The sequence below is a fragment of the Temnothorax americanus genome, unplaced genomic scaffold (assembly GCF_048541705.1).
Source record: "Temnothorax americanus isolate GAGA-0224 unplaced genomic scaffold, ASM4854170v1 Scaffold7, whole genome shotgun sequence".
Lineage (NCBI taxonomy): Eukaryota > Metazoa > Arthropoda > Insecta > Hymenoptera > Formicidae > Temnothorax > Temnothorax americanus.
In genome coordinates, this window is record NW_027509792.1 from 2,711,567 (window position 1) to 2,736,507 (window position 24,941).

Here is a 24,941-nt window from a genome sequence, read left to right on the forward strand (position 1 = left end):
GCGTTAAGCAAACAATAGAATAGGTGAAGCCTTGTTATAATTGAGTATGAGAATAGCCGTTGTACTAGCCTTACAGAGACGATGCCATTCTGCATTCAATAGCGGAAGAAGCGCAATATATAATTACGACAATTATCCGAGGATATTTTAATTACGCTCATATATAATAATTAAATTGTTTATTCAAGAGCACTGACAAACTGTTTTCAATTATCAGTAAGAATGAAGCTCTTTCGGAAGAAAAATCGGAAACAAGTGGCCTTCTTCAAAAAGAGAATTTACGAGAGCTGAATGAGAATAATCAGGATACATTCGTTACAATGAGCTAGCTATATTACAATGTGTACAATAAGTTTTTAGATTTATAATACGAAGTATAGATTCTATCATCATGATATATTATATCGCGTAATGAATTTGTATAGAAGGCACTCGGTCCCCTTTACGACAGAACTCTGTGTGTTATAAGCGTGTACCGAGCGAATACGCTTATTTCGTATGTCGATGTTCTCGGAGAGTATATAATTTTGCCATGACGACGAGCGCCGAAAGAACCTACAGCGGGGAGCTTGTAATAGCGATATCACGCGTTTTGCGCGCAGCTAGAATCTATTTTTCTAGTTCCTTTGGGGCATATTGGATGTCAATGGATCTCCATGCGAGCGATCGATTGCTTTCGAATAACGCGAGGCCTGGCCGTTTTAGCCGTTCTTCCTTGCATAAAAAGGCAAAATAATAGCAACTAAAGCGAACAGATCTGTGCTATAATTACACGATCGGCTCAGCGATATATCACTTCAACATCGTTCTCGCGGCGAAATACTCAGCGCGTAAGGGTCGAGGATCGTTGTGCCTTCGTGTATGCACGTTAAAAGTACGTTTAATGATTGTAAGAAGGGCAGACATCCACACTTTGTGATTCCATAAGCAGTTGTTCATTTTTTATACTTACTTTAATGCTTACCTAGGATAGAGCTTGTGTACCCTAAAGAGTGTTTCAATAAAAATCATAATGAAATAAATCCGCTGCGTTGTGCTCATACTTCTCTGTCTCTCATAAAAAAATTAAGGATTTTTTTTTACCTCTCTTTTGCAGCTCCTAGTAATTTATTGATTGATTATTTATAATTTATATATTATATAATATATCAATATATTAGTAATACTGTCTTTAGTTATATATACACTTTTTGCTATCAATTTATACATTTTAAACTTTGAGCAGAAAGTTAATTTTTTTTAATCTTGCGAGGAGATTCGAAAGGAAAAGCTCGTAATATATAAATATTTCGATAAATTATCGGTGGAGTTATCGTAAATAAAATAAATCGCAATCACTGAATATACCGTTGCACAAAAGTCGCACGTATCGAAATCCAATTTGCTTTATTAGTGTATCACAGGTAGGGTTTTATACAAGGGACGAAACAAGCGGATAACATGGTTTATTACTTTTTTTTTGTATTCAAGGTATTTCGAATGAATGTTACAAGCAATAATATAATCAAAGGTAATGAATGAAAAGCGATGAAACTAAAGTCAAATATTACACCTTTTTCGGTATTAGTCACATTACCTCATCTTCGAATGATTTTTTTTCGCATTTACCATCTTTTTCTCTTTTCCATTTTCTTTTTTTTTTATGATTTGTACTTCTCTTGGCGCAATCTCTTGGCTCTCTGGCTTCTAAGGAACCAGTCGATTGCTTTCCAACGTCGACAGATTTGCGAGGTTTATTATACTTTATCGTATAATGAGAGAGATATTCAGGAACGATGCCACTTGATTCACAGAAATTCTTAAAAAGGAGAATTGTCACGCGGGAGATCACGTTTATTAAACGTTGCCTTGTATCAACGTAGTTTCGCGTATCTATAATAAGTCGAATAAATGCTGGTAGACTTTCCGAGCTATGAAAAACATTATTTTACGCAACGTGAATCGAATGCTAAAAGATTCTCTTATAGGCGAAGGGAAATGAGATGGAGGAAGAATCGGTGATAAACGTCGATCTCCCGCTCGTTGACAAGTACACACGCGAATTAAATGGTGTAAATCACGTAAAGCAACAACAGGAACGCGTAAATCAGGCCGCATCGTTGCGATAACGACGGTTAAGCGATATCGTTCGCCGTCGTTATATATTCCGCTTAATAAAATCTTGTTGATTAAGATAACGAAACGCTAGTTACAATAACTTTTCTAATTAACGATTATTTGGTAATATACAAAGTAGTAGAAAAGAGGGAAAAGCAAGTCCGTCTCCCATCTCGTAGATTTTTCATCGTAAATACAAAAACGTAACGCGTAGTATCTAAAGTATGTATGTGTTCCAGGACGTCTCGAATATGTTCTGATCGCGCGGAAGAGTCTTTCGGATCGGACATGATTTGCGCAAATCAGATTTATTATGCAACCCGCCGATAATTCTCGAGTTTCCTCCAGAATTATCGTGCGATAAGCGAAAAACGATATTTTATCTTCACTGGAAAAAAAAGTAAAACGCATCTCATTGGCCTGGAAAATTTATCGATCAGCTAATCACTTATAGCTGAATGACAGATGGTAAATTTTTTATGGTGCCTTTCTCTGTACCGTCGACTTTTAATCGTGTCAAAATTTGACACGTGCGACCGTTTCACGAGAAAAGACCGGAGATGCTGGAAACGCGTTCTCGAAAATCCCGAGCGCGAAATGACAAAGTTCTCGCGAGCTATACGTCGAAAACTTGTCCGCGCGATCGTCGCCGTGGAACTCACGCTTTAATCGTATGCGTACCGCTGTACCTGTAATATTCCTTCCTTTTTTTAAATGCAATATATCGTTATAATGTTCGTGTAACAATAAAGCAATATGCAAATGGTATTGAAGACTTCTCGTTCGGAGGTGGCTGCTTGTGTTAGCGCGTTCCGTGCATTCGCGCATCAGAGGAATTCCATTAGTTCTATAAGACACTTCGCGCTCTTTTACGTATCTTTGTCTAACGCACTTTCTAACTCTCTCGCTATCTCTTTCTCTCTCCCATGTCCGCTCTCTCGCTCGCTTTTGCCCGACTAAGGTAATCTCGCTATTATTCGCTAATAATGCGCCGCGACAACTCTGGAGTATCACTCTCCGATTTATTTCATTAGGTATATCATTTTTAAAGTGTATATAACTGATCTTTTTGTTGATGATCAATAAAAGAAAACTTTTGTTGATGATCAATAAAAAAAAGTAAAAGGTTTGCATTGATATTTGCATTGATAAAAGTGACATAATTTTATTTCAATTTTATTATTTAAATGATTGCTGAATAAATCATTTGTTAGTAATTTTATTTTCGTTATTGCGGCACATTTTCGCAGTAAGCGATTCAGACAAACGTATGAGATTCCTTGATGCAAAAATAACAACAATTTTGTTTTCGCACTGATCTCACAAACGTGATTTTGAATTGAAGTGTAGCCGGCACATTTTCGCGTATAATGACCACCTTCAGTCATTTTCTTCTTTCAGTAAATTCAGAATAATCATGCATGGCAAAGTACCAATCGAGAATAGAAATAGCAGATAAGAGCCGAATATATCGCTTCGCGTATGTTTCTCTCGAAAGGAATCCTGTAATACAGGGTGTCGTCGAAATGTCGGGTGTCCTTTTAATCAAGTTTCCTCGGTCAATTTAGGATCCATTTTTGTTTAGACAAAATATCATAATTTTCGTACTTCTCCGCACTTTCTAATCTCTAATGATAAAACGTTACGTTAAATTAAACTAATCGCAAAATATGTTTTTTCCCATTTATTTGCCTTCCGAGGATTATTTTGCGAAAATCATTTCATTTTCAATCGCTAATAACTCTCGGAAGCCTCTTTCCCGCTCAAATTTTCTTTGAGAAAATATCGATTCCAAGGAATGCCCTGGATCAAGGACGCCCTGTATAATATTGGCGATTTCCTCCAAGTTCTGAGCTAGTTCCCGATTCGGGCTCTCGAACGCCTTAAAAGTCGCCTTAGCACGAAACCTCCGCTTTCTTTTCCAGCCGCACATCCGATATCCCTCTTCTATTTCTCGTACGATAGTAATCATAATTCTTAACGCTATCCGCCGACCCGAACGAATTATGTGGATCGTTCCCCCCGTCACAAATTCTAACGAGTACTTATACTTCCGATATTCGCTCGAGTCGCCGCGATGCAGTCGGCGTTCTTATTATTTTACGGAGCTTAATCGACGAAAATCTTTCTCGCACTCTCACTCGCAAAAAATCGACGCATTCTTTTTCTCAATTCATCTCTTTCTCTCTCTCTTTCTTTCCTTTCCTTCCTGGCACTCTAAATGACTATATACCTAGTTTTCCTATCGCTTCTCCGATCGTTTCTAGCGTCGTGACACGCCTCATTCTTGATATCCCCGTTTATTTTACGTAGCATACGTAATTAATACCAATGATCGACACACAAGACTGTTTATTCCTTGGAGAATTCATGTTTTTGATTCTTAAAGATAAGCATAAGGGGGGAGGAAGCAGAAATATATTAATAATTAGAAACTTAACTGTTTAAAATCTCGATTAGTTATTTTATGTTATTCTAATTTCTCTCTTCTCGTACATAGAATTTTTTTCTCAATAAAATTTATATGTGTAATTATATTACACGCATTTCTGACGAATTATTAAAATCTTTCACAGCGATATTGGGTGCTGATAAATGAGCGAGTATTTGCGAATTTCTTCGTTTGGAGAAATTCACATATATAATTCCTGCAAGTTCACGCTCTTGCACTAAATATACTCGTTGAGAAAATCGTATAATATTTTTACTCGCTCATCGGCTATAAATAAATAACGCGGATAAAATGAGATATCCTCGCGCGAAAATATCAATACGTATTTTGTTGAACGTTATTCCCTTTCTTTCCCGGCTTCCTCGGAAAGAAATTTTAAACAGTTTTTCTTTCCGGTTATATATGGATTCCCATATTTCGACTTTCGACAGGAACGATTAACGATCGTGTTCATAGTGCAATAAATTATACGATTTGTGCGATCTCTCACGTTTCAGTATCTAGGATACTGAGGAACGCGATATACGCCTCTTGGCAATGCTCGATCGCGCAATTTTTTTGTCTTACACTAATCACTAATTGATACTTGCACAGCAATTTATTCGCAAATAATATATTAATTAATCATAATCGTAAGAATATAACCATAATTACATATAATTAAATCATAGAAATACATCACAGAGAATTATATCTTTTTTTCCTTCCATTTTATATTACCGATTCATACACAGACTCTTCTCTTAGAATAAATTGTCAGTCAGCCAAACTCGTTAATCTCTCGCCGTTAATCTTCGTCTCGAATCGGTTCCCGAGTTAGTTCATTCTTTTATCGGAACGTACGATCAACACAATCCTACGGCCAATTTATAGACTGCGTCGTGTCTCCGGCTAACGTCAAGGAACGACGTCGTCCTCTTTCGCGGTAGAACTTGGTGACAGAGATTTGGATTTTACAGCCCAAGAAGACTTCACGCGAAAGGATTACACGCGGTCGTCCCGTTCTCTCTTACAGACGTTCGTACATTCACCCCAGTGATGGATTTAAAATTTCAAAATGATGAGCGATAAAGACTCGAGATGAAAACAAAAAAGTGTCGAGCAATATCTCTCAGATAATTCAATTATATTTTTTATATGTGACGTGTATTTCTCTAGACATTTATTTCATTCTTTTATTTTTTTTAGAAGGAATTCTTTCAACTACGTTTTCATTTCGAATCTTTAATTGAAATTTATGATTGCCTCTTGAATATTTATTCTTCTTCGCGTCGCCGTTACCGAGATTTATGGCTATTCATTAATAAGTACAAATTTTCAAGAAAGGAATAGTTATGAGGGAGAATTTATAAAACGATTTTCAAGGGTGACAAATGAGCTCATTTGCGTCAGTAAATCCGCCACTAAATCACGCAACACACTCGGTCACGCATTCATCTCCCATTTCCCTCATTCGCTCTCTCTCTCTCTCTCTCTCTCTCTCTATCTATCTCTCAGATCGGCTTAGTCCCGGTCAATTACAACTATTTATTATAAACGAGTACACTCGAAACTCAATGGCAGTCTGTTCTTGTGGTGTGGGCGGCGTTTACGACGTGCGGACGACATTCGCTTCGTCAGGCAAAATCGCGTTTATCGGGAATGTGAACGCACGCGGCAAACGCGGCTTGAACTTGAGGAACTTTTGCATTCTTTTTTCTCAATCGCGTTTAGTCTCCACTGTTTTCTTAATTATTATTAATTAATTGCGCTCACCCCGATACCCTCGTCGGTGTCACGGCTCTCTTGTCTCAGTCTCGAGAAGTTATTCTCCTGTGTTTCATCAGTTTTGTAAAAAGAAGAGATACTCGATACTACATCGAGGATGCTCTTCGTATTGCGTCAGGCTATCGGTTGTCTACACATAGAAAAAAAGCGCGTATTCTAAAGAGAACGATCCCCACCTCTCTTTCTCTTGTTCTCACTTTTTTGCTTAGAAAAGCTAAATTGCTTTGTGGTCATTGTCAGAGATGAAACGATGACTTTATCCGTTGGATAGATATGTGACTATAGAAAACTCGTGCAACAATTGAAGGATTCATTGTCAATGCAGTAATCGTCTAAATCCATTTTCTTAAGAATCATCTTTCTTTTTCTCGTGTCGCAATGTCTCATCCGGTTTATCAATTTCAGCTCATCTAATTCTTTAATTTAAAGTCATTAGCAAACGTGCCTTTTATATACCGTCTCCATTTTATTTGAAAATTGAATGCGAAGGTAAAAATTAGATTGATGACATTGTGTTAAGGTTGAAAAAGAAACCGATATATTCTTAAAAAGTTTGAAAGACTACTACTGCACTTGGCAACCCTGGAATTCTTTGACTTGCGTAGACAAATAGTAACTTCGAGCGATGAACGTGAAAAGATTCGTCGACTCGGTTCGTCCGTCTGTTAGATTTATTCGATTGCGCTGTTTTACCACCGCCCTTGCTAAAATTGTATTTTTTATGATTCGTAATACATTCTATTTGAAGTCAGAAAAATTCCGCGAATAATTATCCGCGGATAGCCAAATTTTCATTGATTGAGATTCATTATTTTTCACAATCGACGATTCGAGCCTAATTTAATCGAGTTATCTCGCGTATTGTGTAAATTGTGAGATACCAACGGGTAGATTCCTCGACTGAAATCTTAATGGAATAGACGATCGAACACTTTTTAAATTCGAATTGACTATTATTAGTGTAAAAAGATGGTCTGTAAAGGAGCCACGTTTTTTTTTTTTTTTTTTTCGGTAAACCTCTCTTTTCTCTTCAACTGGACGGTCCATGGAAATTGTAAAACTGGAGTAATACATCGCGTGTTTGCAATATGAGCGATATATCAATATTTGTAAATTCCGGTGGCCAATTTTTACTCGACAATAATTCAATTACACTCGTTTATTCTCTATGTCTTGTATATGATTTTTTAAAATTTTTACGAAACTCGATTTCCTAATGATTAGACTAGTATATTGTTACATTAATAATTGAAATAGACAAATTGCAAATGCTTTACCCCACTTCTCGTTATCACATACAACGCGATGCATTGCTGTATTATATTAATCCTCTGTATCGGTCTTGCACTATGAAACTCTAACAGGATTTTTTCATTTGGTCGACGTTATGCTTCTCTTATTCTTAGTCGTGTTATAATATTAAGTTGTCTTCAATGCCTTTAAAAAAATCAAGAGTGTATCGGTGAATTTCTCAAGCTTCTCGAGTAAAGCGTCTCGTTTAGTGTGTATTTGATAGTTGGTATATTTTCTCGACATTTTTCAGATAACGTTAATTACTGAAAATGTCATTACGTATTTCAGGCAATTTCATTACTACTCGCGACGCTAACCACACGAGTTTAAGATCACTTGCGAGAAATGTAACAAGTCGCGAAAAGAAAAAATGAAAACTAAACTTCGAAAGAGATAATTTGACACAAATTTTATTAATTAGATTTCTATCCCTTGACAATTAGTTACATACTTCTCACTCAATGTTCGTCATTAAAATTATTTCCTTTGAAGCGACGTTACGTTAGGTATGCATTCTTACTATCAAACATTAAATAATGCGAATGCGGAAATTCAAGAAGTACGTAAATAAATGTTACAAAAGACAGAAATATTTCAAGATTAAAATTATTTCGAGCCGGTAAGTAGTCATTTTTTCGTCATATTTTAAAAAATTATATCTTCAGTCGCCTTAAAGACTCTCGCGAGGATGTAAATGAGCTCTGCTTGTCTGGTAATAATACCAACTCTCTCCCTCGTCCTCTCAATTCAAGTTAAACGAGAGCTACGCTAGAAAAATACGATATACGAATGAATTTTTCAGTCGCAGCTCTCTTTTCTCAATTTTTGTGATATTGAAGATAATTGTTATATTGCACGTCTTTGGTTCAGCACGCGCCGCGTGAGCCCGGATCATTCTTCAGTCGACGGATACGGAGTTTCGATATGATTTCAAGTCCAGTCAAAATGTTTCGTTTAAGAAGAAAAAAAGAAAAAGAAATATATTTCAAGAACTTGAAAAAAAAATTAAAAAAAAGGAAACATCTTTTCGGCGCACTACAAATTACATCTACGCACACTCACCCTCCCACATCCTTCTTTCTTTTCTTCCGCTCGCAAATTCACGCCAAGAGAACGCTCACGCTACTCAGTTCTGTTCCTGAAAAACGACTTCTGGAATCTGTCGTTACCTACTCGTTACAACGCTATTTTATATACGCACGATCTACATAACCGTCTAGTATTCTCTTGTGTTCACGCACTCCCTATTCCTTTCTCTCTCATTCTCGTCCCACTCGTCTTTCTACCAAATCTATCTACTTATTTACTTCTCTGTTGTACATTCTTCCGCCAGTACTCTAACGCTTTTTATGGTTTTACGCTATATACATCTTTCCTGGCGGGCCCGTGGCGAAAGAGAGCGGGATGCTGGCTCGATTAAAAAAATAATTACTCGATTTCGCGAAACGTTTTCGTCGCCAAATTTTAATATATATCTTTTTCGATATATTTATAAAATATGTGAATTATTGTTGAAAATTACGGAGCATTACCAGGTTATAATAATCGAAGACCGCTATATGAAGCTGCTAAGCTTAACAGAATTGAAGAAGCCAAGTTGTTGTTACATTATACAATGCTGACAGAGATCGGTATAGCAAAAAAGCCTATGTATGTGTACATATCTTATCGTAGCCATAAAGAATACTTAAAAAATAGCCTTGTTGCGTAATCTTAATTTGATGCAGAGACTACTACTATAAGTCCAATGAGATGCGAGAGCTTCTGATGGGATACCAAAAACTCCGCCTGAAAAGGTACATCGGACCTTAATCAAATGCTAGATACATCTACTCATACATGTGACAAATTTCAAACGCGCTCCAGAAGGCGAACGGGTACGATGTCGGCGTCAATTAGTTCCTTTCCTTTGTTAAATTTTTTCTTTTGGACGCGAATACCCGAAGACTGTGTGTAAAAGACTATTCTAATATCGCAGACATTCCAAGACGTCCAAAAGTCATCCCGATCTTTCAAAAAAGAAAAGTTTGAGAAAGACGAGTATCCCTGTCTCCTTTTTTAAAACTCTTTTATACCGCTCGAGTTTCCTTCACTCCGGCGCGTTTCCTTTACCCCGAAAGAAATTTCGCTACTTCCCTCCACGACGTAAATCCGTGGTCTTCTGAAGACGATCGATTGAGTTATCTCGGCGCCACTCTCAGTCGCCATTTGCCACGACGTGTACAAATTGGGATTGATCTTAAACAGTATAAAGTCCTCCTCGTCGCTCTCGCGATCGCACGCGCGATTCGCACAGCCACGCTCTCGCAATTCCCAAAGATCGGCTGTCACTTTTTTCATCCTTCTTACACATCCACACTTTCTATCACCCTCATCACACCCTTACGTTACTCTATCAGCGACTTTCTTTACCAGTTAAACCGTATCCTGCGAACTGTTATTCTTTTCTGTTTTTCAACGAAGCTGTAGAGAAGTTATAGGAGCCATAGTATTATATATATACACATACATACATATATATATGCATATGTATATATATATATATATATATATATTTATTTATTTTTATACTTTATATGTATATATTCAACGATAAAAAAGATTCGATCGAGTCGATCGAATATCCGTGTCACCGTGGCAGACAGTGACAGCTCTTTCCTCACGAAACGTGTGATCTTCGAGCGGCCGTTTAATCTATCGCTAGTTACAATCCCAATGGAACTTCTTTACGTTGTGTCTCTCTCTCTCGTGGATGAGATACCCCGTTCGAAGATCAACCTTTCGAGTCTTCACCCTTAAAACTCGCGCAAAACGTATCGACATTTAAAATTTTCGATAAAGATTTCTCAAATTCTTTCGCGCATCGTGACGCACGTGTCGCAACTGATTTTAAGAGCGATGATCGGAATAATCTCGGAAAACTATCGGGAAAACACATATAGGTAAGAATTGGCATTTTGCGAGCATTTTAAAATTGTTTCTAAACAATTATTTAAATTGCTTGTAAATTTTCTTCTCAATTTCCATGAAACGCAAATTGCAAGACAATTACTGTGTCACACGTGTTACATTATGCAAAAGATTTATCGTATCGAGTTCGTTGGAATCAAACGAAAGCTTAATGGAAACAAATGTTTCTTTATTTCCAAGACAATAAATGTCTGCGTCCAAAAGAATTATTCGGTGCAGTTCAGAAGCTGTGGTTATTTTTAAGTTGCTGCTGATAGACCGACAACGTAATCATCATTATTCATACTGATAACATTCGCGAGCGCATCGGAGTTCAACGTAGTATGAATGCCCAAATAAAGCGGGCTTACTGCTCGCTTGTAATTAAATCTTGCTGAACAATAAGCTATAAATAATCGAGTGTATCACGGCTGTTCGATACAAGCCTACTTTCGACGGGCGTGTTAGATCAGTGAACGATTAACAGTCAGAGAGATATATAAAATAAAACGCGTTAAAATCTGACGGAATATCGATAGTTGCAAAATAGTTGTATCACAGATAGCGTGAATAGTCCAACAACATTAAATGCGAATTTTGCTGTAAACGCAAAAAATTGTATTAATATCTAATATCTAATATAAACTTTAGATATGGTTGTAATAATTATTATCATTATTAATAGACTTACATTATTCCGCAAGAACATTCTAATTAAAATACATAATATATAACATAAAATATAATATATAACATAAATATATAACATGTTAATCTTACGATTTTTTAATGACTAATGTACTCCGTTAAATTAGAAGAAGTTTTTAGTAATATCAGATATGAAACTTTCTGTTCACACACACGCTAGCAGTGATGCGATCGCAAATGATGTCAGTATGTAATGAAGAATGTGATAAAATACTTTTCGCACGTCAAACCAACACAGCTAATAATTAAAAGATTCGTTCAATTCAATCGAGTACTTAGTTAATTTAATTTGATTTCACGACTGTCGCGATGATGTTGCCGTAACAATGCCGATCTTATCCAACACGTGCGCAGCGATGTGTTAGAATTTCTTTTTCAATTCGGTCCTCTCCTGCATTCTGCCACCCATCGAGAACAAATCGCGGCACACCGGGATGCCGAGGGCAATTACGCAGAATCAAGTAGAAACGCGCCGAAACGAAACGAGTTAAGGGAGAACGAAAGAATCGGTACCGATTGCGAAACTCGAGGATCTCGCCAAGAGATTCCTCAAATGCGTGCAGCACGTATGTGCATAACACTCGTATACTTGATACGTACGTATATAGTTCCGTACGTGTATATATATATATATTTTTTATATGTATATATTTTTCGTGTGTGTGTGTGTGTGTATGTGTGTGTGTGTGTGTGTTATGTATTATGGAAGCGCCGAAGATACTCGCACGAGATTTTCGAAACTATTAAGACTCAGACGTATGCGGGAAATCGAGACGTACATATCGGACTCGCGTGGAAAAGATTCAGTTTGTTGTCATTCATCGAACGTCGTGTCCATTTTCGTATTTTCAAAAAAATCTTCACGGCGACTTTTTTCCGTTTGACTTGACAACGCATCGAGTCTAAGTAATAAAGATAGCACGCTCGTCATACCTCGTAGATCTTGTTACTGCATGATCTAACGCGATAAGATACAGAAGATACGATCGTCTCTATTTGGCGACAAGTCCTGTCCCGTGAAGATATAAATGCCGTGAGTTTATTATAGTTCTATACCGTTGGGGAGAGAATCGTAAAGAAAATACGAAAGATGGAAACGAGGGTGAATTTGTCTATTCTTTTTAGGCCCTCGTGCGTCCTCGCGTGAACGTCGACATCGAGCTTTGTACATTACCTTCGAGATCCGCGACTTCAGAAACGCCGGGATCACACTTTCATCGCGAATGTCGAAAGCTCAAGATAGAATCGTATCTTCTATAAAACGCCTTTCGTACGTTTCGGAAATAATTGCTCCGCTAAACGTGTCCCTCTTCTACAGCTCCCCAAAAAATTAATACAGTCCTTATATCTCTGCGTACTAAGGGGAAAAAAATTGGTGAGAATGTCAATGGTACATAAAAAAATATGCAAATACGCGCTGTCAAAATGAGATGCCGTGAATTAAATGTAAACGACGAAACGTACGAAAGGCAAGGTTTTATCTTATTCTAGCGTGGTACGTCAGCTAGGTGATCATGTGTTATGCGATATCCGCTAAAAGGTATTATATACACGCAATATAGTTACGGAGTAGCGTTCACATTTATCGTACAGATAGACAATATTAACCTGGATATTTCAAATTGCATACTCTGCTAAACAATTCCTATATTTATCCTAACCGCTAGAAGGTTAACTAAAAATCTTAATTGTACTTCTTACCGTCTCATCTTACTTTGTTTGCTCGCTAACTTACTTATATACTTAAAAAGTACTTAATTAATTTCTTGTAGGCGTAGAGATATCTAAGCATTAAACTCTTAAACGCATGTTCGCTTTCGTACACCAATCAACGTCATCGTAGAAAAAAAAGAGTAGTATTAATAGTAGTAATAATAGTAATAGTATCAGTAATAATAGTAAATTACGGGCGAAAGGATCCATACTAATCAATTAAAAATTGGTCTATGGGCCTACACTCGACGAGCGATAACGCTTGTACAATACACTCGGTGAAACAGTATACTCGCACAAACAGAAGAAACACAAAAAAATACAATGCACATAATATATAGACGCGTGTAAAAGAAAAACTAAACGTTTGCAGCCCTTTTCTCCCCGCCGGTCGATCGATTGTTCAACCATTTTCGAGAGCCGATCGCTCCTCTCCTCGAAAAGGCACGAGAAATTGTAAATTCCAAGCCTCTTAGTCTCGTATCCGCAAGCTATAAGAAATCCGTGTTTCGTGTAGAAAAACTCCTACAAAGTATCATACGCGGGAGGGTTAAAAGTGAAGTCGCGAAGAAAATCGCAAGACATCGGCCCGACGATGACTCGATAGAAAAACTCGTCCCGGTTTCCCTTCAGCCCTTGCGCGATTATTAGCGTTGAATGACGCTGATTATTGATCCAATAAGGAGATCGGTTGTGGTCGGCGCAACGGGAATGACAGCCGGGAGAAGCCGCCGCTTTACTGAACAGAAACGGCATCCCCAGGTCGCCGTGTATCGCATTGACGAGTAAGTTAGAGAGGACGAGCGATCGTGGACTCGCTGCTTTTTCGGTCTACTAAATGTACCGACCGGCGCCATCGCTTTTACATCACGAACATTACATCTACTACGAAGGAACAAAAGGGTATTCTCTGGGGATATTTGGCACAGATTAAACGGAATTTTCAACTCGCGACACGAAAACACAGAAGAAAGAAGTCATACGCGCGGATCGAACTGACCGATCGCGAGTTCCGCTTCGCCGGTGCTTTTCTAACGTATGTCAAATATTAAACGTTGCAGCGGATGTATTTTGATTAATACCTTGTTGTTGTTCGATAGTTCCACTTTCTTCTAGTCGTTTCGCGCTTATCCAGTGATAACCCCGTAATAAGTATCGAAAGAACATATACATACATATACATATATTTATATATATATATGTATATACGCGTCGTTATATCTTAATATTTTTCCTCGCATCGTCATCTCGTATTTTCATTTCCGTAACAATGTAAAAAAAGAACGTAAATATGTATATATATTTTATACTCTTTACAAATAATATATATGTATGTAATGTTGTATATATGTATATCATACAGCATACGCAGCCTTATACTAGAAATATTACCGCGGTAGTACTCGCTTAAGTCCTAAAAATGTTCTACCTACTAAAACGGAAGGAGAAACGTCCACTTTGGGCCTCACGACTTTCTCGCGGGAAAAGAGGATATTCCTCCAGAGGAGAAGGAGAGGAGGGGGAGGGATTCTTCGAGATTCAAAGCGATCTCGTGGCGATCGTCGGAATTGATCAGCAGGAATCGTTAGTATTTACATGAGATAAAGCGCGATAACGTCGTTTCGTTTTGACAACTCGGCAATGAGGATCCTTTCGTCAAGCTTCGAAGTTAGCTCTGCCTTCACCTATAAACTAATGTCCGCGATTTAAAATCACTTTGTCCTCTATCTAAAAATCTTTCGACTGCATGCATTATCCTTCTTAACAGCCTTGTCGAGGCGAAGGCGAACGAAGCGCGTGGTAGGAACATATGTAAAATCCGATCCCTTCATGCATCTCGCAGGATATCTTCCGAGTTCTTCAGCGCAAAGGGAGAATGCACATGATATTCTATCCCGATCGTTATCACCTCTCCCATTTCTGCGCGAGCGCTCGATCTCTTGGGTCGGCTGAAAGGAATTCCTCATTTTCGAATGATAAATCACGATGATTTCGCGCGATGAAGCAGAATACATCGTCGTTTTGAATGCACCGTTCAGTGTACGGGACGTGGGGTGTTGCTGGATCACGAATGCTTCACCACGATCACGCCCGGCCGCTGCTGGGTCTGTTGTTGCGTATGAAATTGAAGGAAATGGTCGGCATGCAGTATCCGTTGTTTCACGGGTGTTGCCGTGGCAGATGTCGTCGAGGACGAGGAGGAAGAAGAGGAAGCGGACGTGGTGGTCGCAGACTTTGTTGACGTCGAGTTCGCCGTCGCCTGTTGCTGTTGTTGCTGCTGCTGTTGCTTGTTGGTCAGTGCCAGTGGCATATCTTGCGCAGGTTCATCGCTGAATAGATGGTCGCCCTCCAGATGACGTATCGCCTCGACGATCGTTTCCAAATTCTGTCGGGACGTGTTCGCGATGTATAACCTTGTCTGCGTACCGTCGTCCAGAGAGTTCGATGGAGAAGGCAACCTGTGCGATTGAGGAATTTTTCATTAGTGCAAAATCCAACCCACCCTACTCTTATTCGTGCGAGAAAATGCCATGTGACATTAGTGACTGTCATATTAGACAAATTAGATATTTAAAGTAAACTTAGGTGTCATTTCAAGCGAACCAACTATTCACTTAGATCTTTTCTTACCCTCTACATTCGAAACAATTGGGATTGAATGATCATATTTAAAGTAAAATAAACGTGTCACGCGTACCTCTCCACCTCGACTTTGGGTTCAGCTTTCATCGCGGCCTCTAGGACACTGGGTAGCCGTTGAGGCTCGGCGGCCGGTGAGAAGGACCTGGTGGGACTCGTGGTGATGTACTGAGGCGAGCCAGTCTTAAAATCTGCGGAGGACGAAGTGGCATACGTGACGCGACTTGACGACGAGTACGAGTCCGTAGTCGGTTCCTCCATCGCCGTGAACACCTGATTCTGGGTGAAGGTGACTTCTTTGATCTCTTTTTTGATCTCTTCCGTCACCATGTCGGTCGGCTGTGGCGACAAGGGTGGCGAGCTTGGGTCCGGGCTGGACGTCTCCACGGTTTGATTGGAGCCCACCGGCGGCAGAGCCATGACCGATACCACCTGAAGCGAGGCCACTGCTTCTTCCGTTTCCTGTGCTAGCACGTTATCCGTGTGCTCGATCACCTAGGACAAGTAGCGATTCTCGTTAATTTTTTTTTTTTATTATCGTACACTTGCGAAACGTGTCCCTTCGCGATTTGTTCATTCGCAGCGAAGGCCAGATCGATTGTTTTGTACGCGGAACGCCGTCAGGTAAAAGGAGAAAAAAGAAAAAATAAATCGATTCAATCGAAATAATAAAACGGTATACAACGTTGCCAGTGACCTGTTATCAGACGCAGCTATCTACGTGAGCAATTAAAACAATGTTTGCAATATCTTTCAACCGGGAAGCATTTAAATCCTCGAGGGTCGAACGGGTTTACGGTTGAATTATTTTCTGTATCGCGAACAGCGATCTCCCGGCAATCGAAATCGCTCGAACATGTTTTCATAGACTATGATATTTCAGTTAAGGCCTCTACATCATGCTTTTATAACGTTTTCTACAATCACAATTTTATACACAAAGTTCTATATTGCTGATCCAATTCCATTTACGTAACCAATTTTTCTTCTCTTAATATTTTATCGATTAATTTTTGCACAATAGCGTCCACTTTTACTTCACTTCTTAAAAAATTAACGAAAGCAATGCCAAAGAGAAACTTTACCTCGTGGGGCTGATAAGTGATTAGCTGATTGTCCCGGAATCTCTCTGGATACAACTGGGTCTGAATTGCTCTCATCTGTTTCTCTAAATGCAGTCTCGCGTGACGCTCCCTTTCTAGCTGTCGCTTGAGCTGCTCTACGTCGGGGTTCACAACGGAATGTTGTGGTACCTCTGTGGGCACTGTGATTACCGACAACGGCTCGGGGGACATGCTGCCCAAGCCCTCGTCGCCGCTTTCGCTGACGTGCATTGGTACACTAACGACAACACCTGAGAAAGCAGAAGAAGCCGAAATAAGAGAGAAATTAAATCACAATATCTTCCAGTAAATAGGCGCATCAGGGCAGCGATCACGTAACTTTCCCCCTAGAGTGGAAACGCGAAATGTGGAAATTTTCAGATAAACTCGTGATCATGTAACTCGACGAAACGTGGAAACGTGATTTCGTCAATAATAAAAAAAGTTCACGCGGAATAGATAGAGCGAAAAGTGAAAAGTTTAACGTGAAATTACGTGATCGATCCCCTGGGCTCAATTGATCAGCGCTAAGATTGACCAAAACAAAGCAAAATTATCAAAAGTTCTTTTCGCATCTGTGATTGCCTTTACTTTTCAAATATCGCGACTTATGAAGTTAGATAAATAGCTGCGCGTAAAAAAACAATTTTTACGGTAAAACAACTCGATGTTTTTATGAAACTAATTAGTTTTTTAGTAATTTATGAGAAAAGCTCGTAAAATCAGATTACAGTCGGCGAATAACCGCAATGAACTTTCGGAACGTATTTTAGATATCCGGCGGACATGCCAGTGTACAAATGAATACAACCCGTCCCGTGTGATATAAATGAATGCGAGATCGTGAGCGAAATTAAATCTGGTCACTATTTACGATATAGAGCAAATATAGAGACCGTTACACTTCGCGCGGATCAAAGGCCAGGCCATTTGTTTCGATGTTATATTAGAGCGAAGTGAATGTAACGTTCCTGTATGTCACTTCATTTGCACATTATTTGACATCGTAGAACATTACAGTGGATTACAACGCGGTATAACGGTGCGGCAAATTGTGCATCGTTCTTGCAAACATTTTCAATCAACCAAACATTTATTAATTAATGTGATTTCCAACGGTAATTGTGATTATCGGCTATTGTTATCAGCGAGATCGCAATCGCGACCTCGGGCGCCGTTGGCGTTGGTTTTCATTTTTTTCCCCAGCTTAATATGAATTTAAAAGAGATGTGTTGTTAAATTATTTTTAATGTTTTCAATTCATTACACTGAGAAACCCATTACGTTAAATCAACTAAATCCTTGTTTGGATAGAAGCAAACAAATTCTTTAGTTAATAGACATAACAAAAAATTTGGTTCACACAACAAAAAATTTTTGTTATATTCAAACAAGGATTTAGTTGATTCAACGAAATGGGTTCTCAGTGTATATGGTTTTATAAGGAATATTAAAAATTAAATTCTCAATACACTATAACGCGTTCAATTGTTTATTTCTCATTTTAAATACCTATGACCTATGACTTTAATGGACTCTCCTAATCATTTAATTAAATGGGCATAGAATAAATATATCTTCTTTCTGTATATCTCTACGTATCTTAATTTTTCATTGTTATTGTATTACAATTTTAAAGAAAATCCACAAACTCCATTTAAATAAATTTCCAAGACGAATTTTAGCTCTCTTCTCCATACATTCGACTGTGAAACGTTATTTTATCGGGCAAATAATTATTGTAAATGTTGGGGATAACATTTGAAGGCAATCGGGAGGGTTAACCGCGATTGATCGATAAAAGTGGTTCGTCGGCATTAAATCCGCTTCGTCGCACAGCCGACGACGAACTTTCTGAATATCGCCATGCCATCGAACGGAGGAAACTAATTTACGATAGAACCGGAAATTGAAATTGTCTCGGTCGAAGTTCGCGACAGATACTTTCCGACGGGCACACCGCCGCGACGGCGACGTCGCCGAAACGCCACCGGCGTCGAAACATGAGAGTACCCTTAATTCGCCCCTTGTATTTAGCCCCTCGAAGTAATAAAGACTTTCGAGGATGATCCTGACGTTGTCGTTGCCTATCCGTTTCTCTGGACCCTTTACAATCCCCCGAAAGTTTAACCTTCCGGTGATATTACGCGTACCTTCTCAATATCGACGCATGTGTAACGATACATCACAAATTTAATCATTATTAAAACAAAAGTTTCAATATTATATATACTTAGAAATATCAACTTAAATATTGAAGACACTCCTTCCCACTTACTTCGTTTTTCGATCAAGAAAGTAATAAAATATCGGAATCTCCTCCTAAGAGATCCTCCTTCACGTAGATAACAATTGAATTAAGTTTCACGAATCAAATTAAATTTCGTGGAAATTTTTCATTTATTATATAAGCGATACCATCACTTCGTTATATTACATTAAGCTTCCCTCCTGTAATATCCTATACATCCCTTCGGCGTGATACCGAGTCACGAAGAATGTAATTACTTTCGCGAAAATGACAAACGGCTCTCTCAAAATGCGTCCGCATTGACCACGTTGTCGACGCGAGATTAAAAAATTCTTGCTTGCAAAATTTGCCACTCTTGCCGCGAAATATCGTCACTGATGTATTGATTCGGTGATTATAAATAAATTAAAAAAAAAAATAAAAAAAAAAATAGATTGCCGGTTTTTGCACATATATCGTGACGACGCGCGGCCGAATTTACCATAAAAGCCAAATCTATAAAATCGTGTTTATTCGAAAATACGACGTTATTTACTTATTTTCAGGCAGAAGTTTCGGAGATGCAACAATTCAATTTCGCAATTGAAAAATAACTTATAGAAACTTGGACGTGGCGCCGTATAAAAGCGGGAAAACCGTGAAATAAGCGGATATTGCAATGTATATCCGCGCAACTTTTCGCGCTCCGCACCGATTGTTTCCGCTTATTACTTTTACTTTGCATTTTAGTATTATCGTTGTATTTTCACGGCATGCTTCACTTGAAACAAATTCTTTTATGAAAGAACCTTTCTTATTGTAAGATTTTTTTTTAACTTGTGAAAATAGAAATAAATTTTTTTCGCGCAATATACATATAAAATATCATTATTTTTGTACAAAATATAGATTCATTTTAAAAGTCGACGAAGAATTACCTTGGGCTTGGGTATCGGGTTTGCGTTTCTTGATAGGTACATCACCTTCGTGTTGATTTATCAACCGTTTTAGTTGGCTATTTTGTGACAGCAGTTGTGTCTTCTCTTGCTCTAATTGGTATATGTATTCGGCAGTCTGTTGGAGTATCGCAGCCTGTAACACACAAAAAAAAAAGAATTATTTCTTGCCTCATCGCAATAATTTTTCAATCGTTGAAAGCGTCGCGATCTCTTGCGTCAAAATACATTACGTAAAAGTAAAAGGCATCGAAATTTAATAAAAGTTGTCAAGAATAACCGAGATTGGGGGACTCGAGTCCCCTTACGATAAATCCAGAGAGATCGCAGGTGCCCCCTACGCATCACATGCAACCTGCGCGGAAGGACCATCGATAGAGGGAAGGGGAAAAGAACGGCGACTTCCTGTTTACCGTGCCACGAGCTTAAAGGGTTTTACGTGGTCAGGGTGAAAAAGAAGGGGACCACACCGTATGGGCCGATAACATGCGGCGGAGGCTATCGCGTGTCGTGCGTACTACGTCGTAGTAAAACGGGAATGACTTCGAGGAACAGACCGGCAAAAACAAAAGGGCCGATTGATACCAACTGCGCGGGGTAACGGGGCCGGGTGTACGGTTCGCACCTGCCGACAGGTGGTTAACGAACAGATGCCCCGCGTACGCCGCGATCGTATATATAAATGCACGAATGATGTCTGCCGCCGCCTCGTCCTTTCTCCGAGCAGCCGGTCGGTCCTTCGTGTCACGTTCTTACATTGAAGGGAAACAGGAAAGAAAAGACAGTGGCTCGATTATCCCCCTCGGAGATGCTCTTTTTCGGCACTAATTGGACACCAGCCGCCCCGAGCGCAATCGAGCAATTGATACGCGCAACTTTTGACTTAACATAACTTTTCTCTCTTTACCTACCTTTATGTATTATATATAATTTTATATATAACATCTTGCACGTTTAAAAAAAAATAAAAAAAGTTACTTTAGAATACTTTAGATGACACGTAACTAAAATAAAAGAGCGAAAATATTAAACTTAATTTAGAAATTAAAAGTCCGTATTTTATCAATTTTCAATTAATGATAACTAAAGATAATAGAGATAATAAATTTTGTATACAATAAAAATATGAAAAAAGCTACGTGGATCATGCGATAAATTAACTCATTTTAGAATTTTTATAGAATAAAAAGTACAATAAAAACATGCTTCGATTAATTTATTTCAGTGAACTAAGAACAAAAATTTATCATAAGGTGTGGCATATCTAGACAGATCTTTACATCTTTATTAAAGTTTCTTCATTTTATCTACTTGAATGTGCAAATAGTTGGAAACGATAGAAACGGATATGCAAATGTAGAGAGAAAGAGAGAGAGAGAGAGAGAGAGAGAGAGAGATGGAACGAATAATAGTCATTAAATGAAATATCACAAATAAGTTAATTTTAATATCGCTCATTTCTACAAGCATGTTTAAAATGAAAGTTAATAACATCAGATCAGTATATGTACCGCAAAAAATTGCAAGTCTTGAATAATTTCACTCCAAACCTGAATATATGAAAGTAATTATCTAAATCACTATTTACTTGAAGATATAATTGCCTAAAAGTAAATTCAAAATCAATATCTTATTTTTTGAGCGATTATAACTTTCGAATTTATTTTTATCAGCTGTTGGCATAATTTTTAAGCATCCCCCTAAAACTATCAAATGTCCGAGTTTGGTAGTTTAAGTATACACCTGCTCGACTGTCGCTTGTACATAGCGATTTAAAAATGGTCTCGTTTACATAAAAAGGTACAACGATCAGATAAGAGAAAAAAAGATTGCCGCCGAGAACGGAGAACGTTTAAATCGCAGGAAAGTGTGATATGGAAGACACATGCTTTGTAAAGTTATAGATTAAAAATCGGAATTACCGGAATCGCGTCTGCGATTAAATCTCGTAATATCAATTTGAAAAGTTTTATAATATAACAAAAATACGCGTCGGCGATAAAAAAGATAATCGATGGAGTTCATTCATACTCGCGGTATTAATTGCTTAAACGCGTTTTTCGAGTCGAGCCGCAGAAGGTCGAGAGCGTCACGGCCAACTTTTGCTTTCTCGGGAGCGGAATAAAAAGAATCTCATGGAACAGGTTGGCGTCGATTACCAGGCCGGAAGACCGTGGCTCTCGCGCACGCAGTTTCTACGGTCTGCTCAGCCCAAGCTCCAATGCACGTGCCGAATTCTTGTTAGCCGAATCGCTCTGTAAAACCCGACGCAGGCCAAGGCCGCTCGCCAGCGGCGATGGCGGCGGCGGCGCTGATGGGGGACGATGTTATCCGCAGGTAACGATTTATAGCGCACGGGACAACCTTCTCTTTCTCAAACAAGCCGCAAGTTTCGTCCCCTATAGCTGCCTAATTTGTATTCGGAATAATAATTTTAACTTAGAGAGATGCATTGACAATAATTCTAATTCAGAAAATTTCCATATTGGAATTCGATTTTCTTTTATATTCATAACAATAATGACAATTAAATAAAAGAACTAAAAATTAGAGCGCACAAATGGACTTTTAATTCGTTGATTATTGCGCTTCCGATCTCCGTCGTCAGGAAAAGTTTAGAGTACGACAGCTGCAGTTGCTCGCGTCTGAATGGGATGACAATACGCCGCGATCGATATATAGGAGGTACAAGATGAGAAGGGCGAAATAATGCTGGCAGCTGGCGATCGAAAGAGAGAAAAATCCGCTGTAACGCGCGATCGCGTGCCTGAGTTCGTGACCCCACCTGCTGAACTCGTTTCCACGAAGCTCACAATTCCCCTCAAATAATCGACGAAGAGATGTTGCGTATTGTGAGCGCGCGAACGCGCGTTAGTTATCGCAAAAACATATTTTTCCCACTGAACATAGAGAAGATATTGAGTATTTTCTTTTTCTTTTAATAAATTTTAATAAATTCTCAACTCAATTTTTTCGCTCTCTCAACTTGTTTTTGCAGTCGTGCTCCAAAAACAGTCAGATTATTGATTTTCTTTCTTGCAATTTTAAATGTAAAAATTCGGCATTTCGAGCGTACGAGGATTAACGCAAAGCGGTAACGCTAAGCGTCATATAATTTCTTTTCGTGTAAAAAGTGATCTAAGAAACTCTTGAAAAGGCGCGCTTCTACGCCGTTGTCGTTGCACGCAACACGAGCCGTGGCATTCTATGACTGGTCACTACTACTACGTGTGCAGCCTCCTCCTCTCTCGCCCTTCCGCACACCTTTGCGCTCGCTCCCTTTCACACTTACTCCCTCTTCCTCGCTCCCTCCAAGGGCTCGACTCTCCACGTCGAGCCTTTCCTTCTTCGGCCTGCGAGAACTTTCCCGTAGAGTCTCTCCGCCGCCATGGCGATGGAATCGAAATCGCTTTCTTCTTGTTGCAGCGGCGGCGGCGGCATTCCAAAACACGAACGCGCCGATCATGAGAGAGAAAGAGAGAGAGAGAGAGAGAGAGAGAGAGAGAGAGGGAGAGAGAAAGGAGAGGAGGAAAGAGAGACCCTACCGAACTCGCCCTCATTCGGCTGCACTCGCGCGATCGTTTGCAATTCTGCGCGCAAATCCAACAGGAATTCCCCGTCATTCTCTATCATGGTTGCCCTACGCTCTATTGTTCCCGTTTGCACCGGGAATCCTTCTTCTCTATCGTCGTTCCCGATTACAAATTGCCACCGTGGTAGCAGATCAATGGAAACGAGATCAGAAGGTACGATAATCAGTAATCACATAAGGTGCTATATCGTTTGTATAATTAAACGCATTGCTTAGAATTTTTATGCGTTACAGCGATAATTCTGGTATATCCACACGAAAAGTTCTGTGAAAGACTCGTAATTAAAATTTTCATTATATATTATTACATTTTTCGTCTGTATAATTTTCCTCTGTTAGTAGTAATCTGCTCGAATACAAATTTCGCGCAATTTTTATATTACGTCCGACGGTAACAAGAGTTAAATAACTGTAATAACCGTAGAATTAATAATAATTCTATTTAAATCTAACTCATAAGCGCACTTAACTTGTTTCCTTTCGCAGGACGACGCGGTCCGGATTGTCGTAATTAATTGCTGTTATCGCGCCGTACATTCTACGCGCTTAATTACATAATATGCACGAACGAAAATTTTCGAGCAGGCGGAACGGCGCCAATGATTCACCGTGCAAAACGCCGCGCCACGACGCCCGCCGTTATTATTATATCGTAATTACCCTGCTTATAAAAGCGGCAAGCTCGCTTGGCAAACGCGTTCTCGGCTGGCGTGGCAAAAACACGGAGAGGAAGCGCATGAAATTAACATTCCGCAAAGTAATTTGGTAAATAATTAGTTATCAAATTCCGTAAAAGAGCATCACTCACTTAATTTAGCCGTAGCTGATGGTTTAACTAAGTTCTCCTGCACTTCACTTCCGCGATCGTGTAAGAAATAAAGAGAGAATTTTAAATAATTCAATCATAATTAAGATTCTAGAATATATTTCAATAATAAAAAATCTCTGAAATATCTCAATAATAAAACCTCGCATAGAGGTATAAAAAAAAATCTTGATCGTTCATTAGAATTTCTTTGTTACATTTATTTCTTATACCGCATGCAAATCATCTTTCTCTGTTACTATTTGGAGAATAAATTACTAATACTCCACTTATTTTTCCCCGCCTCTTTCTTGTCGTTTCATGATTCATTTATTTGTCCGAATGTCGCAATACGCGATTATGTATTTCGCCGAGAGAACCAAATGTGAGGATACGCGCGGCCTAATTAGGATTCTCGGCGAATGAGGTAACGAGGAAGCGAGGTCAGGCCGGTACTTTATACAAGGAAGATAAAAAGACGGCCCCGTAGGCTGCGCGGTCGTTTTCGAAGCGCCTTCCTGGAAGGAAACCCTTTGTGGCCATGCGCCGTATATGCTAAGTAAGCGGCTCCGACCGCGTCCCAAGACGAAACCAGAGATGCCAGAAATTCGAACCGGCCCCCAGGATGGCGCAGCG

General features: G+C 39.0%; 1 protein-coding gene across 1 annotated transcript in view; it reads right to left on the reverse strand.

Annotated features, from left to right (window-relative positions):
* Window positions 1-1,369: 1,369 nt before the first annotated feature.
* The window catches only part of Crp (transcription factor cropped), a 147,242-nt gene continuing 123,670 nt past the window's right edge, over window positions 1,370-24,941 (reverse strand). The window contains exons 3-6 of the mRNA XM_077422356.1: window positions 19,891-20,044; window positions 16,705-16,973; window positions 15,678-16,114; window positions 1,370-15,438 (exon numbers count right to left, since the gene is read on the reverse strand). Coding sequence (XP_077278482.1) covers window positions 15,045-15,438; window positions 15,678-16,114; window positions 16,705-16,973; window positions 19,891-20,044 — 1,254 coding nt within the window. The 3' untranslated portion in view covers window positions 1,370-15,044. The remainder of the gene's footprint in view (window positions 15,439-15,677; window positions 16,115-16,704; window positions 16,974-19,890; window positions 20,045-24,941) is intronic.